The sequence below is a fragment of the Lithobates pipiens genome, unplaced genomic scaffold (genome assembly GCF_037356315.1).
Source record: "Lithobates pipiens isolate NorthernLeopardFrog02 unplaced genomic scaffold, aLitPip1_a1.2 Scaffold_8, whole genome shotgun sequence".
NCBI lineage: Eukaryota > Metazoa > Chordata > Amphibia > Anura > Ranidae > Lithobates > Lithobates pipiens.
The window spans coordinates 633,672,250-633,691,582 of NW_027507903.1; the positions used below are offsets into that span (position 1 = coordinate 633,672,250).

The window sequence follows — 19,333 nt, forward strand, 5'->3', positions numbered from 1 at the left end:
CTGATTACAAATAGAGGGGTACTCTCCAGTCGGGATATGAACAACAATACAAACTTGATAGGGCTTTTAAGCCGTCCCTTCTCTATCCAAAACTAAAATACAATCTGGACTTAAGACTTTACTTGGAGTTGGACTTTAGCAATGGCTGCTTGGCCCTAGTATGTGTATGTATGAATGCGAGTCAGGGACCTTAGATTGTAAGCTCCTTGAGGGCAGGGACACACATGAAACCATTTACCAATAAGATATTATAAATTTGAGATCTGGGATCACGTTCAAAAATACACAAGGGCCCTGGCAATCCACGGAAGGAGCTACCTCAAGGTGAAACATGTCTGAGCTATGGGGGTATCCAGCAATCCTAATGCACTCCCTTAGGGCAATCCTTGTAAGACCATGAGCTGCGTCTCAACTTTTCTTTACTTTGCAGAGAATTTGGAGTTTCTTTATATAATCATTAAAGAAAAATACATTTTGGGACTTTAAGTGAGGCTAGCACCAAAGGGATGCCTGCCTCCATCACTATCAATAATTTGCAAAGGGAGAGAACATGATTGGGACTTTGAAGCACACATCAGTAAAGGAATAAGTCAAGTGACTATAATATTCATTTATTTTATATAGTCCATTATATGTTATAAAACATTTTGGACTTCAACCTCTAAAAATGTTCTGGGCTAAAGCCTCTACACAATAACACATGGACTAGTATTACACAATAGTTCACAATCAAATAAACATTCATATAAAGCACATAAAGACAATAGATGCATGTATATACGTTTCTTGCTGTAGTTGAACCCAAAATGGCCAAAGTAACCATGGTAACTAGATAAAAAATTATTAATTAGAAATTGCCATAATAATTCATTATAAATAGGAAAAAATCATATGAATCTTGATATTCCATGATTGAGGTGAAGAGTAATAGTTAAAGGCGCTACGTGTTTCGCGGTGTTGCAACCGCTCATCAGGAGCATACATCATGGAATAATTCTAAGGATGTATAAAAAAGAAAACATTTTTTAAATGAATAAATAAATAAGAATTGGCTGAAATATATAAAAATAAATAAATAAATAGCGCGCACGTGCCGGTCGGGACCCCCGTGAGTCTGGTCGCGGGTCCCGCGGGCTCGATCGCCGCGGGTATACCCGCAATCATCTCACAGGGAGGGAGAACGGGGAGATGCTGATGTAAACAGCAACTCCCACCGTTCTGCCTAGCAACAAGTGACACTGATCTCTGCTCCCTGTGATTGGAGCAGAGATCAGTGTTCACTAACACACAGCCACGCCCCCCACAGTCAGTAACACGCCCCTAGGACACACTTAACCCCTACACTGCCACCCCCTGTTTAACCCCTTCACTGTCAATGTAATTTACACAGGATTCAGTGCATTTGTATAGCACTGATTGCTGTATGAATGACAATGGTCCCAAAAATGTGTCAAAAGTGTCCGATGTGTCCGCCATAATTGGAAGAGATAAATGCAAGTGGGACTTTATATGAGCCGTGACCATCCAGTACACAAGACTCCATCCCTGATAATTGATGAAGAAGGGGAAAAGGGGCCAAAAAGGGGGGAAATGGGACTTTATATGAAACAAAATACTTGAGGTATATTAGTTCAATCAGTATAATATATCAAATAAATAATTTATTGGGAACACACCAACAGGTAGTACAATGGATATGTTAATAAAGGGTCAATATACAATAGAAAAAATTAAACAGTATGATAATCAGCATAGCACAATAAAATTAATAGTCCAATGATGTTGTTACACATAATAAATAATAAACCAACAGTACATTCCAAGGTGTGTATACAGTAGTAACCAACAATTTAGATGATGATTGAAATAAATCAAACCCATAATAAAATCATGGCTGGTGGGGCATGGCATCCAATAGTAGAAAGCTTGACGCGTTTCGTGGATTGTTTCCACTCATCAGGAGCAGCTGTATATTGAAAAAACCTGCGATAGATATAATATAGATAATAATCAATGGTAGTTGATTATAAACCTAGGAAAATGGGGAACATAACAAAAGTCCTAGCCACTCTTACCTAGGGATGACGAGTAATATATATGGTCGATGATGTTAGTGATAAAAATGAGAGGCACTAGAAGGTGTATATTGGCATCCTGTTTAACCCCTTCACTGCCAATGTAATTTACACAGGATTCAGTGCATTTGTATAGCACTGATTGCTGTATAAATGACAATGGTCCCAAAAATGTGTCAAAAGTGTCCGATGCGTCCGCCATAATGTCGCAATCACAATAAAAATCACTAATCGCTGACATTACTAGTAAAAAAAATTATTAATAAAAATGCCATAAAACTATCCCCTATTTTGTAAACGCTATAAATTTTGCGCAAACCAATCAATAATCGCTTATTGTGATTTTTACCAAAAATATGTAGAATACGTATCGGCCTAAACTGAGGGAAAAAAAAATTTATATGTTTTTGGGGGATATTTATTATAGCAAAAAGTAAAAAATAATGTGGTTTTTTTTTCAAAATTGTCGCTTTTTTTTGTTTATAGCGCAAAAAATAAAAACCGCAGAGGTGATCAAATACCACCAAAAGAAAGCTCTATTTGTGGGAAAAAAAAGGACATCGATTTTGTTTGGGAGTCACGTCGCAGTTAAAGCGACACAGTGCCGAATCACAAAAAGTGGTCTGGTCATTGGCCTGCAAAATGTTCCGGTCTGAAAGTGGTTAAGCAGGGGGGCATGTCTGGCACTGTAGGATCTGAGCCCCTGGCGGTGTAGTGTTTTGGTCCCAGCTCTCTGCAGGTCATTCACTAGGTCCCCCCGTGTGGTTCTGGGATTTTTGCTGACCGTTCTTGTGATAATTTTGACCCCATGGGGTGAGATCTTGCGTGGAGCCCCAGATCGAGGGAGATTATCAGTGGTCTTGTATGTCCTCCATTTTCTAATTATTGCTCCCACAGTTGATTTCTTCACAAGCTGCTTACCTATTGCAGATTCAGTCTTCCCAGCCTGGTGCAGGACTACAATTTTGTTCCTGGTGTCCTTCGACAGCTCTTTGGTCTTCACCATAGTGGAGTTTGGAGTGTGAGGCCGCGTACACACGCGGGGACTGTTCGCCCAACTTTGTCCGCTGAACAGTGTTTCGGCGGACAGTCCGCCCGTGTGTGGGCTTTCAGCGGACAGTTTCAGCGAACAGTTTGCTGAACAAGGTTTTTCGGAATTTCTGAAAAACTGTCCGCTGAAACTTGGTTTCAGCGAACAGTCCCCTCGTGTGTAGGCTTGTTCGTCAAACTAAGTTCCGCGCATGCTCAGAAAGGATTTACACGCCGAAAGTTGTAATGCAATGTATAGGACGTCGTATTTTGCGTCCCGTCGTACGTGCCGTTCACGTCATCGTGCACGGTTTCAGCAAACTGTTCGTACGTCGTGTGTGGCCATGTCCGTCCATGCTAATTTTGAGCGGACTGTTTGCCGAAACTGTTTGACGGACAAAGTTGGGCGAACAGTCCCCGCGTGTGTACGCGGCCTGACTGTTTGAGGTTGTGGACAGGTGTCTTTTATACTGACAAGTTCAAACAGTTTCCATTAATACAGGTAATGAGTGGAGGGCAGAGGAGCCTCTTAAAGAAGAAGATACAGGTCTGTGAGAGCCAGAAATCTTGCTTGTTTGTAGGTGACCAAATACAAATTTTCCACCATAATTTGTAAATAAATTCTTTCAAAAATCAGACAATGTGATTGTCTGGATTTGTTTCCACATTTTGTCTCCCATAGTTGAGGTATATCTATGATGACAATTACAGGCCTCTCTCATCTTTTTAAGTGGGAGAACTTGCACAATTGGTGGCTGACTAAATACTTTTTTGAAGAAATTAAAGAGAGACAGAACCACGCTGTGGTAATAAGTATACTAGACTGAACAAAGGTTGCTGCCGTCCCTATACTTCACACCGTCCGAAGGGGGCCGTGAGATGCAACTGTTGTAAAAATATATAATGAGGGACCCAGGCGCTACCTGTAATGGATGTATATGTAGGCAGTTAAATCCTAGATAGCTAGAATATTCTGTTATTGTTAGCTCCTAGTTAATAGTATTCCATAGATGAGAGAGAGGAGAAAATTGCCACATATCAGTGACCAAGAATAGACAAGCAAAGGTGGTCACACCATATATATATATATATATATGGGCCAATATGGGGGTACTCTATATTAAAATTCTATGTTCTCAGGCCTAGATAGGTTATCTACTACTCTCTACTAAATGTGTATGCCAGCATTCATCTCTGGGTATACTAGTGAAGAGGTCAGGCTAAATGTAATATCACATATAAGGCCATGATCAAAATCTACCACTCATTAGGACCCGAATATTGAACCAAGCTCAAAGAACACCAATATGAGAAAGTAATCAAAATAAGAAAAAATATATAAAAATATATAGTTAGATAGTGACACTTATCAACATTTAGCCGTATGAATTGTGAAGGGCCCTATCTTAATTGAGGACACTGGGCCAACTTCACAAAGGATCCATAGCACAATGTCATATACCACCTATGCAATTATGCAATATGTGGTATGTGTACACCTACAAGTGTCACTATCTAACTAAATACTTTTTTGCCCCACTCTAAATCTGAGATTTATATTTGTTTTTCCAGTGGGTCCATGTTGAAGATCTTACATTGCAATCACTTCAGTAAAAATATTGGTTTTGGCAATCTTGATATTTTAGCATTTACAGTAATGCCCCATACACACGGTCGGACAATTCCGACAACAAAATCCATCGGATTTTGGCCCAAACTTGTCTTGCATACACACGGTCACGTAAAGTTGTCGGAAAATCAGATCATTCTGAGCGCGGTAACATAAAACACGTACGTCGGGACTATAAATGGGCCAGTAGCCAATAGCTTTCGTCTTGTAATTTATTCTGAGCATGCGTGGCACTTTGTGCGTCGGACTTGTCTACACACGATCAGAATTTACGCGATCGCATTTTGTTGTTGGAAAATTTTACATCCTGCTCTTAAACTTTGTGCATCGGAAAATCCGACTGTGTGTATGGGGCATAACCCTCAATGTACATGTGGGATCTGATGCCAGAAAGTAGTATGAAAAGGATTTAATTGATATATTATTTGTGTTTTTCCTCATTTCTAATATACCACTGCTGCCTTAGTGTATTGTATCCATTTGTACATCTTTGGCTTTTTGTCTATTTTTAACATTTACAGTGCCTTGTGAAAGTATTCGGCCCCCTTGAACTTTTCAACCTTTTGCCACATTTCAGGCTTCAAACATAAAGATATAAAATTTTATTTTTTGTGAAGAATCACCAACAAGTGGGACACAATTGTGAAGTGGAACGAAATCTATTGGATTTTTGAAACTTTTTTTACTAATAAAAAAATGAAAAATGGGGCATGCAAAATTATTCAGCCCCCTTGCGTTAATACTTTGTAGAGCCACCTTTTGCTGCGATTACAGCTGCAAGTCGCTTGGGGTATGTCTCTATCAGTTTTGCACATCGAGAGACTGAAATTCTTGCCCATTCTTCCTTGCAAAACAGCTCGAGCTCAGTGAGGTTGGATGGAGAGCGTTTGTGAACAACAGTTTTCAGCTCTTTCCACAGATTCTCGATTGGATTCAGGTCTGGACTTTGACCGGGCCATTCTAACACCTGGATACATTTATTTGTGAACCATTCCTTTGTAGATTTTGCTGTATGTTTGGGATCATTGTCTTGTTGGAAGATAAATCTCCGTCCCGGTTTCAGGTCTTTTGCAGACTCCAACAGGTTTTCATCCAGAATGGTCCTGTATTTGGCGGCATCCATCTTCCCCTCAATTTTAACCATCTTCCCTGTCCCTGCTGAAGAAAAGCAGGCCCAAACCATGATGTTGCCACCACCATGTTTGACAGTGGGGATGGTGTGTTGAGGGTGATGAGCTGTGTTGCTTTTACGCCAAACATATCGTTTTGCATTGTGGGCAAAAAGTTCAATTTTGGTTTCATCTGACCAGAGCACCTTCTTCCACATGTTTGGTGTGTCTCCCAGGTGGCTTGTGGCAAACTTTAGACGAGACTTTTTATGGATATCTTTGAGAAATGGCTTTCTTCTTGCCACTCTTCCATAAAGGCCAGATTTGTGCAGTGTACGACTGATTGTTGTCCTATGGACAGACTCTCCCACCTCAGCTGTAGTTCTCTGCAGTTCATCCAGAGTGATCATGGGCCTCTTGGCTGCATCTTGGATCAGTCTCCTCCTTGTCTGAGCTGAAAGTTTAGAGGGACGGCCAGGTCTTGGTAGATTTGCAGTGGTCTGATACTCCTTCCATTTCAAAATGATCGCTTGCACAGTGCTCCTTGGGATGTTTAAAGCTTGGGAAATCTTTTTGTATCCAAATCCGGCTTTAAACTTCTCCACAACAGTATTATGGACCTGCCTGGTGTGTTCCTTGGTCTTCATGATGCTCTCTGCGCTTTCAACAGAACCCTGAGACTATCACAGAGCAGGTGCATTTATACAGAGACTTGATTACACACAGGTGGATTCTATTTATCACCATAAGTCATTTAGGACAACATTGGATCATTCAGAGATCCTCGCTGAACTTCTGGAGTGAGTTTGCTGCACTGAAAGTAAAGGGGCCGAATAATTTTGCACGCACCACTTTTCAGTTTTTTATTTGCTAAAAAAGTTTAAATTATCCAATAGATTTCGTTCCACTTCACAATTGTGTCCCACTTGTTGGTGATTCTTCACAAAAAATTTAAATGTTATATCTTTATGTTTGAAGCCTGAAATGTGGCAGAAGGTTGAAAAGTTCAAGGGGGCCGAATACTTTCGCAAGGCACTGTATCTTTAAAGACTATATTTTGTATTTGTGACGGCGTTCCCAGATCTCAATTTTATAGCACCTCATTAGTAAAGAGAATCGTGTACTCATTGTTCTTTTCTTTCATTAGCTTTACCATAATAATAATAATAATAATAATAATGGTCCTTGGGGAAGTTGAGAATTGTCTTGTGGTAATTGTATGTAATATAAAAACCGCTCGATATAAAGAAACATTTAGATGTGTACGTCCTGCTTGCTAGGTGACTATCTCCAACAGGTAAGGGATCAAAATGAAATCCCCCAATTCCTGATTATAAATAAATACTGAATATACAGTATCTCACAAAAGTGAGTACACCCCTCACATCTTTGTAAATATTTTATTCTATCTTTTCATGTGACAACACTGAAGAAATGACACGGGGAGCAGGTGTGTTAAATTTGGTTTTATCGCTCTCACTCTCTCATACTGGTCACTGGAAGTTCAACATGGCACCTCATGGCAAAGAACTCTCTGAGGATCTGAAAAAAATAATTGTTGCTCTACATAAAGATGGCCTTGGCCAGTGATGGGGAACCTTGACACCCCAGATGTTTTTGAACTACAGTTCACATGATGCTCATACACTCTGCAGTGTAGTTGAGCATCATGGGAAATGTAGTGGAGTGCCAAGGTTCACCATCACTGGCCTAGGCTATAAGAAGATTGCCAAGACCCTGAAACTGAGTTGCAGCATGGTGTCCAAGCCATACAGCTGTTTAACAGGGCAGGTTCCACTCTGGTGCCCTGCATGTAGCTTAGGGGCCGGGGGGGAAAGAATTAGGGAGGCGGTGCCCCTGCGCCACATATGGACAGGCCACTGCTGCTAACTGGTGTTCACCAGAGCTCCTGATAGTGGAGATGGGTTTTGCTGTGTGTTAGTACCAGGTTATGGTCCTCAGGATCATCAGTAGGTGAGCATGCCGGGGTCCAGTAGCAGATATAGCAGGTAGAGAGCAAGAAGAAGCCTAGTCAGTAAACAAGCCAAAGGTCAGTAACAAGTGGCATAGCTCCCAATTGTCCCTGATTTTGAGGGACTGTCCCTGATTTGAAACTATGTCCTTCTGTCCCTCATTCCTCCTCATTTGTCCCTCATTTTGGCCTGATCTTTATAGCTGTATAGAAAATGCACTTTTTATCTATCAAAAAGTGTATTCCGATGCTAAACCTTTCATCTGACAATATTTTTTACTTTCTACTATAAAACACATCCAATAAAAAAAAATTTAAAAAATCTAATTTCTTCATCAGTTTAGGCCAATATGTATTCTTCTACATATTTTTGGTAAAAAAAAATCCCAATAAGCGTATATTGGTAGGTTTATGCAAAAGTTATAGCGTCTACAAACTAGGGGATATATTTATGGACTTTTTTAAAATTGTTTTTATTAGTAATGGCGGCAATCAGCAAATTTTTTGGGATCACAACAATCTGGCAAACAGGAAGTGCAAAGACATGGCATAACCCTTTTCGCTGCCAGAGCCCTTTTTGCACGTATGGTTAAAAAATTTATTTTAGACCTGAAGATTACATAACCCCCCCCCCCCCCCCCCCCAAAAAAATGTATATATTTTCTGAAAGCAGACGCATTAGAGCAGTGATGGTGAACCTTGGCACCCCAGATGTTTTGGAACTACATTTCCCATGATGCACAACTACATTGCAAAGTGCATGAGCATCATCCTACACTATCCTACACTCTCCAACTCACATCTTCAATCTCTCCCTCACCGCTGGCATTTTACCCAATGCTCTAAAACACGCACTGGTCAACCCCATACTTAAAAAGCCGTCCTTAGATCCTACCAATCTTAACAACCTACGCCCTATCTCCTTGCTCCCATTTTCCTCTAAACTCCTTGAACGCCTGGTTTACAACCAACTGAGTGACCACCTCATTAAGAATAACCTTGATCCCCTTCAATCTAAATTTCGCCCTCAACACTCTACAGAAACTGTTCTTTTAAAACTCACAAATGACCTATTAACTGCCAAAACCAACGGACACTATTCTATACTCCTACTTCTGGACCTTTCAGCTGCCTTTGACACAGTTGACCACCCCCTCCTCCTTTACTCCCATGGTTTCCGTGACTGTGCTCTTCAGTGGCTCTCATCCTACCTATCCCAATGCACCGTCAGTGTCACCTACAACTCTACTTCCTCCACTCCTCTTCCCTTCTCCATCAGGGCCCCCCAAGGTTCTGTTCTTGGACCTCTTTTATTTTCAATCTACACCTCTTCCCTTGGTCAGCTGAAAGCCACTCATGGCTTTCAATATCATTTCTATGCTGACGACACACAAATCTCTCTCTCCACCCCTCAACTCACTCCATCAGTCTCCTCACGCATCTCTAACTTGCTAACAGACATATCTATATGGATGTCACAACACTTCCTCAAACTCAACTTGTCCAAAACCGAACTTATAATATTTCCTCCCCAACGTGCCCCTTCCCCTGACTTCTCTGTCAAGAGCAATGGCACAACCATCCACCCATCCCCACATGTCAGGGTGCTAGGTGTTATCCTGGACTCCGAACTCTCCTTTTGGCCCACATCTAATAACTTTCCAAAGCTTGCCGCCTCAACCTCCGCAACATCTCTAAACTACGTCCCTTTCTAACCAATGAAACCACAAAGCTCCTGATTCACTCCCTGGTTATCTCTCGTCTTGACTACTGCAATTCCCTCCTCATTGGCTTTAAATAGACTGCCCCCCCTTCAGTCCATCATGAATGCTGCTACCAGACTCATCCACCTTACAAACTGCACAGTGTCTGCTACCCCTCTCTGCCAATCCCTCTATTGGCTGCCACTTGCCCAACTAATTAAATTCAAAATACTAACAATAACAATAAGTTACAAAGCCATCCACAACTCTGCCCCCAGTTACATCACTAGCCTAGTCTCAAAATACCAACCTACTCACCCTATTCGTTCCTTCCAAGACCTCCTGCTCTCTAGCTGCCTCATCACCTCCTCCCATATCCGCCTCCAGGACTTCTCCCGAGCCTCGCCCATCCTCTGGAATTCACTACCCCAATCTGTCAGACTGTCTCCAAACGTATCCACTTTTAGGCAATCCCTGAAAACTTTCCTCAGAGAAGCCTATCCTGCCTCCATCTAACAACTGCACTGTTTTCTCCATTAGCTCATCCCCCACAGCTATTACCCTTTTGTATAACTTGACCCTCCCTCCTAGATTGTAAGCTCTAACAAGCAGGGCTCTCTGATTCCCCCTGTCTTGAATTGTATTGTAATTGTACTGTCTGTCCTAATGTTGTAAATCTCTGCGTAAACTGTCAGCGTTATATGAATCCTGTATAATAATAATCATGGGAAATGTAGTTCCAAAACATATGGAGTGTCAAGGTTCACCATCAGTGCCCTAGAGAATAAAATATTGGTAGTTCCAATTTTTTCTGTAATACGATATCACCAAAATTTCAATAAAGAAATATATTAAAGTTAATTTTAGGGCACAAAAATGCAATAAAGTACCCAATTTTTTGGTAAAATACAAAAGCTGAGATTGCGCTGAGTAGAAAGCTACCCAACATGTCAAACCTTAAAATTGTGTGCGCCTTCGAAATGGCGACAAACTTCAGAACACTATATTTTCCCTAGGCGCCACTTTAAAAGCCCCAAATAGGTCATTAGTTTAGTGTTGTGGAGGAGGTCTGGTGCTGGAATTATTGCTCTCACCCCGCGTGTACTGCGATTTCTAATATGTGTATTGCAATCCCCATTTTCATGCATGCATGTGGGGAATTTTATGTGCTCGGGTGTAACTTTAGATTTTTACAATTTACAGTTTTCTTTTTTACTTAACTTTTTTTTTTTTCCATCAAGTATCGGTACCCCCCATAGGAGCTGCTGATTGTTGTGATTCGTCTGTCACCCTGCCCCAGCCAGGCTCACTTTTTTTACTCGCTCAGCGGCATGAAAGCGGTCCTCGCACTTGTTTTTATGTTTTATGGAGGGTAATTAAACTTGGATAGGGATGGGGAACTTATGAGATGCCCAGGTAATTAACAGTCAACATCACAGTATATACAATCTCCTCATCTCCTCCTGCACATCGCTTCCTTTCTTGCACTCTCCAGACTAGCTAGCACTGTAGGCCTGACACTGGCTCAGCCAGGCCCAAAGCAAAGGCCCTTTACAGGCAGGGGCCGCGGGCCCCTATGGTGTAGCAAAATTGTAGAACAGTCCCAGTGCTAGCTATCCCTGTGGCTACTGCTCCCAATACCACCTCTTCAGGCACTGCCAGCCCTCCTGGCTGCAGCTGCTCCTTTCCACTGCCTGTGCCACCACCATACTCCAGACTGGCTCTGCACCCATTCCAGACTGCTCCATCCCAGTCCTCTCAGGCATGCCTCCCAGTCCTCCCGATGGTGTGAACACTCACCAGTCCTCCTGGCTGCCTCTGTGGAACTCCTGGAGACTTGCCCGGCAGTGTTCTCCCACTGTTCCTCTCTTTCTCCTACTGTGCCTCCTGTCCAGGACACCTCTATGGGTTGTAAGAGGGTCCCAACTGCACCAGAGCCCTGGCCCAAGGTCACTACCCCAGACTGGGGAGCTCATTCAAAGGCCCCCATAGCCTAACACTCCATCTCCATCTTCCACCCGATCAACTCTTCCCCAGCTGGGCTGAGCCTGGGTATTTAAGGAGGCCTGCTCCCTGCCAATCCAAATTGGGGATTGGTCAGGGCTCCTTAGAACATCCCAGGTGGCTCCATCTCCCCTCTCCACCTTTCTTTACAGAATGTACCAGAAGATTCTGGAATGAAGTAGGAGGTCCTGGTAACACCACCTGTGAGTCACCCAAGACTACTCTGAGCCACTCCCAACCCAAATTACAAAAACGCACCCAGGCTTGGCTGGAAATGTACCTACTCTCAAAAAGAACTACATTGCTCTTCTAGCACACTACAATCACATAGGGGACAAAAAGACCCCTATGTGAGGATCTTTTGGTGACAGGTTTCTCTTTAATGAGACATCCGGGGTCTAAAAGACCCTTAATGTCTCCCCTGCGCTCCACTAAATGTAATGCAATGCAGGTCGCATTTGCATTACATTCTTTCCTAGGTATGCTGGGGACACCGAGACAAAGACATCACTTTCAGGGTCAGCAACAAACAGGGGAGGAAAGTGGGCATGTGTGTCCACTCTGCTCCCTCCCCTCTACTGGCCAGCACTTGCTATCAGTGGCTTATGGTGGCATATTTTTTTGAGGGGGGAGCAAACAATCCAACCCCCCCAGTAGGGTTGCGGGCACCCTCCCCGGTTGGTCACCAGCCCCGTACTTACCCCATCTAGGTTGCGGGCAGCACTACCTCCGGTTGGCGTCTCCTCCTCCTGGTGCTTCAGGGCGGCTTCACGTGCATCTCCTCCTTCCTCCTCCTTGGTGGCCAATAAGATCGCTTCTCCTCTCGGTCAATTGGGTGAATATTAATTCTCTATTGTCACACAACTGGGTGGGCTCGGGCGCAGTGCTCTGCACCCCAAGCCCATCCTTTTTTGAGGCCAATTAGAGGCTCAGGCTCTAATCACGTGCTTCCAAAAAAAAAAAACCCATTGGAATCCATGCGTCCGGTGCCCCGCATGTAGATTAGGGGGCCAGACACATTGATGAGGGGGGCAGCCCTGCATTACGGGCCACCACTGCCTGTGGTGCTGAGCCAGGGACACATGGTGGGGGTGCAGGAGCACTGTTACTTAAGGGGGGTGTGAAAGCAATTAGGTGGCAGCACAGCATCCCGAATGCTTCTATATGACAGGCAAGAGTGAGATTTACACACTACAGCCACCGTGAATGTGTGTTAACCCCCCCCTGCTGTCAGACCCATACGACGTACAGACCTGGCAGAGAAAAGGTTAAATTAGAGGTTCAGGGGAGGAGCAGAGGGTTCAAGGTTCACCAAAACAAAGAGTTTTTAATTTTGTGTGATATAAATTAAATAGACCAAAAAATTTTGAAAAAAAAAAAAAACAATATTTTTTTACTTTCTGCTATTAAACAAAAAAAAATAATAATAGAATTTATTACATCAATTTTTGCCAAAATGTATTCTGCTAAGTGCTTTAAAAATATATATATATATATATATCCCAAGTGTATATTGAATGGTTTGCATTAAAGTTATAGCGCCTACAAACTATGGCATGCATACTGTAATTTCTATTTATTTATTTTTTTACTAATGGTGGTGGTCAGCAACTTATAGTGGGACTGCTATAGTGCGGTGGGCAAACTGACACTAACTGATGCTGGGGGGAAATGGCTTACAGTGATCTGTGATAATACTATACACCAGTGGTCTCCAAACTTTCTAGGCAAAGGGTCAGTTTACTGTCTCTCAGACTTAAGAGGGGCCGGACTGTGGGCATTGGGAGTAGAAAAGGTTTTGACATCAGTGAGAATAAACAACGCCCCATCTATGGTGTCAGTGGGAGGAATAGCACCCTATTGTTGATGTCATTGGGTGCTATTGTCTGTGTCATTGAGTGGAATTGTGCCCCATCATTGGTGTCATTGGGAAGAATTATGCCCCTTCATTGGTGTCAGTGGGGGAAAAACTGCCCCAAGGGCCACAGTTTAGGAGACCACTTCTATATGCTGTCACTGTACTAATGACTGGGAAGGGGTTAACATCTAGGGTGATCAAAGGGTTAAATATGTGCCTAACTATGTGTAATATGTGTACTGTGTGCTGCTTTCACTAATTGATCTCTGAGTTTCTCATCCCTGCTTTTCTGGGATGAGAAACACAGAGACCATTCCCTGTGTACAGAGCTCTGTGTTGAATGTGAACACTGAGCTCTGGGCTTTGAATGTATACAGCCGATCAGCAGGTCCCAGCTGTGATTCATTGGCTTGCTGACAGTCTCCCACTGTGTACAATCGCAGCAGGTCCCGGCGGAGGGGGGGCAAGTCCTAAACCCAGAAGTGGGCAGTGACATACTGGTACCAGTGACGGCTAGTGGTACATTTCTGGTGAGGGCAGAAATCCCCCTCGGTCAGTCACCAGCCCCGCATTTGCCCCATCTAGGTCATGGGCTTCCTCCAGGGGGTGCCTTCAACCAGCTTCTCATCCTTCCTCTACTCCATGGCGGCTTCCCCTGCGTCTCCTCCCTCTTCGGCCGCCAATAGGATCGCTTCTCCTCTCAGCCAGCCAGGTCTCAGGACCCGCTTGCTGAGCCAGGACAGGCCAGGAGGAGAATCAGGAAGACAACAGCAAATATTAATTCACTATTGTCACACAATTGGGTGGGCTCGGGGTGCAGGGCTCTAAACCTCGAGCACATCCTTTCTTTGAAGCCAGTCAGAGCCTCCTGCTCTAAAAAAAAAACACTGGAATCCATGCATCCAGCACCCTGCATGTAGATTGCGGGCCCGGCAAATGGATTAGGGGGCGGCGCCCCTGTGCTCCATATGGACAGGCCGCCGGTAAGGGGTACGTCACTTTGCCTACAATAGCCGCTCATCCAAAGTACATTTAAACCAAAAAAATCTCTCATCCTAAATATGTGTTTTATCCTACAGTATGTGTCTATTTCAGATGGATCAACTAAAAGTGTTTATACAATACGCCCTATCGCCCAGTCCTGTAGAGGTGGTGGAGGACCTCAAAACCCATTGATAATTTGGGTGTCAAATGTGATATGTGATGTTGGGACCTTCGATTATTACTTTCCTCTTGAGTACATTTAAAGTCCCGCTCTTTCTGTGGTTGGAACTATCTTTATTATTATTAAAATAAAGGAATGCATAATTTTAACCCAATAGTCTCATGGCATGTCCAAAGATGTCACCAGTTCTTCCTCTTCTTCTTCTCCAGCGGGGGCAATGGGTGGTCCTTTCTCCTGCACTTAGCAGCGCTCACATAACGCACCCAATCCACTTGACAAAGAACTCCTCGGGGGCAGGTCCGTGATTTGGCTCTGAAGACGTGGGTCAAATGATGCTGGCAACATCTAGTAGCCGAGTAGACTTAGCCCTTGTACACACGGTCGGAGATTCCGACGGAATGTGTCCGATGGGACCGTTTTGTCGGATAATCCGACTGTGTGTGGTTTTCATCGGACTGTTTCATCGGAGTATCCGACGGACCAAGTTTTCCAACTTGTCTGTAAAATTTTCCGACAACATGATCCGATCGGACATTGTCTGATCATGTGTAGAGAATTCCGATCGGACAAAGTGCCACGCATGCTCAGATCAAATTCCTAGACCAAAGCTATTGGCTACTAGCGTGAACGTAGTCCCGTTGTAACGAAATAACGTCATCACGCTCTCAACGATCGGATTTTCCGACAACTTTGTCCGACCGTGTGTATGCAACAGTTTCAGACAAAATCCGTCGGACAAAATCCGACGGATTTGGTTGTCGGAATGTCCGACCATGTGTACAAGGGCTTACAGCAGGAGAAGGTGTTGAATTAGACGTAATTATTGCACGTTTTTCTTTTTTTTCTTTTATTTTTAAGTTTACCTGCTTTAAACTTTAATAAGGTCTAAAACACCTTTCGCCTTTTTTCTTTAGAATACATGTAATGTACATCATAAAAAAAGTGATACTTATTTCAAACCATTATAAAAAAAATAAAAAAATAAAAAATACATGAATATCAACAAGACTCAAATAACTGTGTTTGAATTCTCTGGTCTGTCTAATGATAAAGAAGTGGCCCCATTCCTTTTTGTATTCTTTTTGCTGGTTTACATGGTTACCGTATGTGGAAACACTGGGATGATGGCAATGGTTCATATCTCGCCCAGCCTCCACACCCCGATGTACTACTTCTTGAGCCATCTCTCCATGGTGGACCTCTTCTACTCTTCAGTTGTTACTCCAAAAATGTTGTCTGACCTTCTTTCGGATAGGAAACTTATTTCATTCGTTGGTTGCGCCCTTCAGTTCTTCTTTTTTGCTGCTCTAGCAAGTACTGAGGTCTTTGTGCTCTCAGACATGGCGTACGACCGATATGTCGCTATCTGCCACCCTCTTCACTACGTCTCAGTAATGACTAAGAAGAAATGTCTCAGTCTTGTCATCCTTGCTTTTTCGGTTGGCTTTATACAGTCGTCAGCACAGACCAGCAGTCTATTTAGTCTCGAATACTGCAAATCCAACCTTATAGATCACTTCTACTGCGACATCCCTCCACTGCTCAGGTTGTCGTGTTCCGAAACCTACGCATGCAACATCGTCACCCTTTTCTTTGTGTGTTTTTGTAGCTTAAGTTCAATGACAACTATCCTGGTCTCCTACACCTTGATTTTTTCTTCCATTCTACGGATAAACTCTGCGGCTGGCAGGAGGAAAGCATTCAGCACCTGCTCCTCACATCTTATGTGTGCGTCCATCTTCTACATTACAGTTTTCTTCACTTACCTTCATCCATCTTCCAGTGCTCTTGAGAAGCAAGACAAAGTGGCTTCTGTCTTCTACACGGTGGTGACCCCAATGCTGAATCCTCTCATCTACAGTCTGAGGAACCAAGAGGTGAAAAAGGCCATCATGAGACTTGTGCAGAAAAGTCCCAATAAACATATATGACATCCTGATACCTGCCAACTTAAGCCCTTGCCTACTGGGCACTTTCACCCCATTCCTGCACAGCCCAATTTTCAGCTTTCAGCACTGTTGCACTTTGAATGACAATCGCGTGGTCATGCAACACTGTACCCATATTACATTCTTATAATTTTTTTCACACAAATAGAACTTTCTTTTGATGGTATTTAATCACTTCTGAGTTTTTCATTTTTGGGTAAACAAACAAAAAAATACAAAAATTTTGAAAAAAATAAGTTTTTCTTAGTTTATGTTATAAATTTTGCAAACAGGTAATTTTTCTCCTTCACTGGTGTGTGCTGTTGAGGCTGCACTGATGGGCACTTATAGGCAGCACCAATGGGCATTGATGAGGTGACACTGATAGGTAGCACTGATATGATGCACTGATGGGCACTGATGAGGCTGCAGTGATATGTGGCACTAATGGCACTGATGGACACTGATAGGTGGGAATGATGGGCACTAATAGGCAGCACTGAAGGGCACTGATGAGGCTGTACTGATATGCGGCACTGATGGGCGCTAATAGGCAGCACTGATGAGCACTGATTGGTGGCACGGAAGAGGAGGCACTGATTGACGGCACTGATTGGCACAGTTGGGGCTCCACTGATGAGTAGGACACTGATGATAAGTGCCTTGATTATCAGTGCAGATTTCTAGCCAGTTACTGCCTCTCTCTTCACCTCAGGCTGTGACCACGTGAGGAAAGGAATGGAACAAGAAAACCCGCCGCTCTAGATGAGACCAGGAAGCCTAATGATCCAGTAGGTGCTCACCTCGGCTCGCCTCCGCACACAATGAGAATAGAAGAAATGGATGCACAACACTGTAGATCAAAATCCTTTTTATTAGGACATCCCAAAACTACAAGAATCAGAATGCTGGGTAGATGCATTTCGCACACTTCAGGTGCACTTATTCATTACAGAGGAAAGGAATGCTGTTAACCAGAAAGTGTGTTTAGATCGTTATCAGCTGTGATTAGACCACATGGTAATGAGCCGCTGTGATTGGCTCTTAACCCAGATCTGTGATCATCTGTGTCCAAAGGACAATTCGATCACAGAGCGTGGCAGGCGTGTGCTGAAGTGGGCAAGCTTGGGCAGCGTGGTTCTGGGAGGACATCTTCCAGAACTGAACCACATTTGTCTATAGCGCAGTCGGCAAGTGGTTAAACATGCCTAGTACAGGATTTGTTTGACTGATGGGGAAATGTCACATTCCCTTATTAAAATTGCATATTGTCTCATAATATCTAAGAAAGCAAGCCTCCAATATCTAGTTACTTTAGATGACTTAATGCTATAGGAATGTCATAGTAAACTGACTATATGGACAAGCCAGCCCACTAATCCCCTTCCAGGAATGTGCTATCTTTCTTAGAAGGTCATTTTTCTCTAGTGGGGGTGGGTTGACCATTTCTTTACATTTAAGTCCTATATATACTAGAACTTGCAATAACATGTAAAAAAGTAGACTTCCAATGGCCACATCCATAATGCTAAAGAATAAAATGCTGCCTCCACACGGTCAGATTTTCTGATGGAAAATGTTAGATAGGAGCTTGTTGTCGGAAATTCCGGCCGTGTGTAGGCTCCATCGGACATTTTCCGACGGAGTTTCCAACAAACAAAATTTGAGATCTGGATCTCAAATTTTCCGACAACAAAATCCATTGTTGGAAATTCCGATCATGTGTACACAATTCCGACTCACAAAGTTCCACGCATGCTCGGAATCAAGCAGAAGAGCCGCACTGGCTACTTCAATTTTCTCGGCTTGACATACATCACCGCGTTCTTGATGTTTGGAATTTCCGACAACATGGTGTGACCGTGTGTATGCAAGACAAGTTTGAGCCAACATCCGTCGAAAAAAATACCATGGATTTTGTTGCCAGAATGTGCGATCGTGTGTACGTGGTATATGATGTGGGAAAAACCCACCCTAACCTCAAAGAATCTGACTTCATCGGTTCAGCATAAGGGATACAAACAAATATAAAAAAATGATATCTTTATTACAAAAAAAAGTGAAAAAGACACATTCCAATATGAGTCAAAACCTAAAAACCGAAAACTGCCTCTGAAATTATCCAGGGAATGCAGAGGTCTCCAGTATACACCTTTTAAATTTACTGGAAATGTAAATGCAAGTTCTACATCAATAGGTAGATACAGTGGTGTGAAAAAGTGTTTGCCCCCTTCCTCATTTCCTGTTCCTTTGCATGTTTGTCACACTTTATTGTTTAAATTGGTTTGATGTTCCGAAACACTTGTCAAGGACAACACAAGTAAACACAAAATGCAATTTGTAAAAGAAGGTGTTTATTATTAAAGGTGAAAAAAAATCCAAACCATCATGGCCCTGTGTGAAAAAGTGATTGCCCCCTAAACCTAATAACTGGTTGGGCCACCCTTAGCAGCAACAACTGCAACCAAGTGTTTGCGATAACGCGCAATGAGGCTTTTACAGCGTCCTGGAGGAATTTTGGCCCACTCATCTTTGCAGAATTGTCCTAATTCAGTTACATTAGAGGGTTTTCGAGCATGAACGGCCTTTTTAAGGTCATACCACAACATCTCAATAGGATTCAGGTCAGGACTTTGGCTAGGCCACTCCAAAGTCTTCATTTTGTTTTTCTTCAGCCATTCGGTGGTGGACTTGCTGGTGTGTTTAGGATCATTGTCCTGCTGCAGAACCCAAGTTCATTTCAGCTTGTGTACACGAACAGATGGTCGGACATTCTCCTTCAGGATCTCTTGGTAGACAGCAGAATTCATAGTTCCTTTTATCACGGCAAGTCTTCCAGGTCCTGAAGCAGCAAAACAGC

At 43.1% G+C, this 19,333-nt stretch overlaps 1 protein-coding gene across 1 annotated transcript; it reads left to right on the forward strand.

The window, feature by feature from the left end:
• The first annotated feature begins 15,518 nt into the window (after nt 1-15,518).
• Nucleotides 15,519-16,556, forward strand: LOC143964122 (olfactory receptor 5AR1-like). Its single transcript, XM_077473822.1, has one exon. The coding sequence runs from the start codon at nt 15,538-15,540 to the stop codon at nt 16,474-16,476; it is 939 nt and encodes a 312-aa protein (XP_077329948.1). The 5' UTR covers nt 15,519-15,537; the 3' UTR covers nt 16,477-16,556.
• The last annotated feature ends 2,777 nt before the right edge of the window (nt 16,557-19,333 follow it).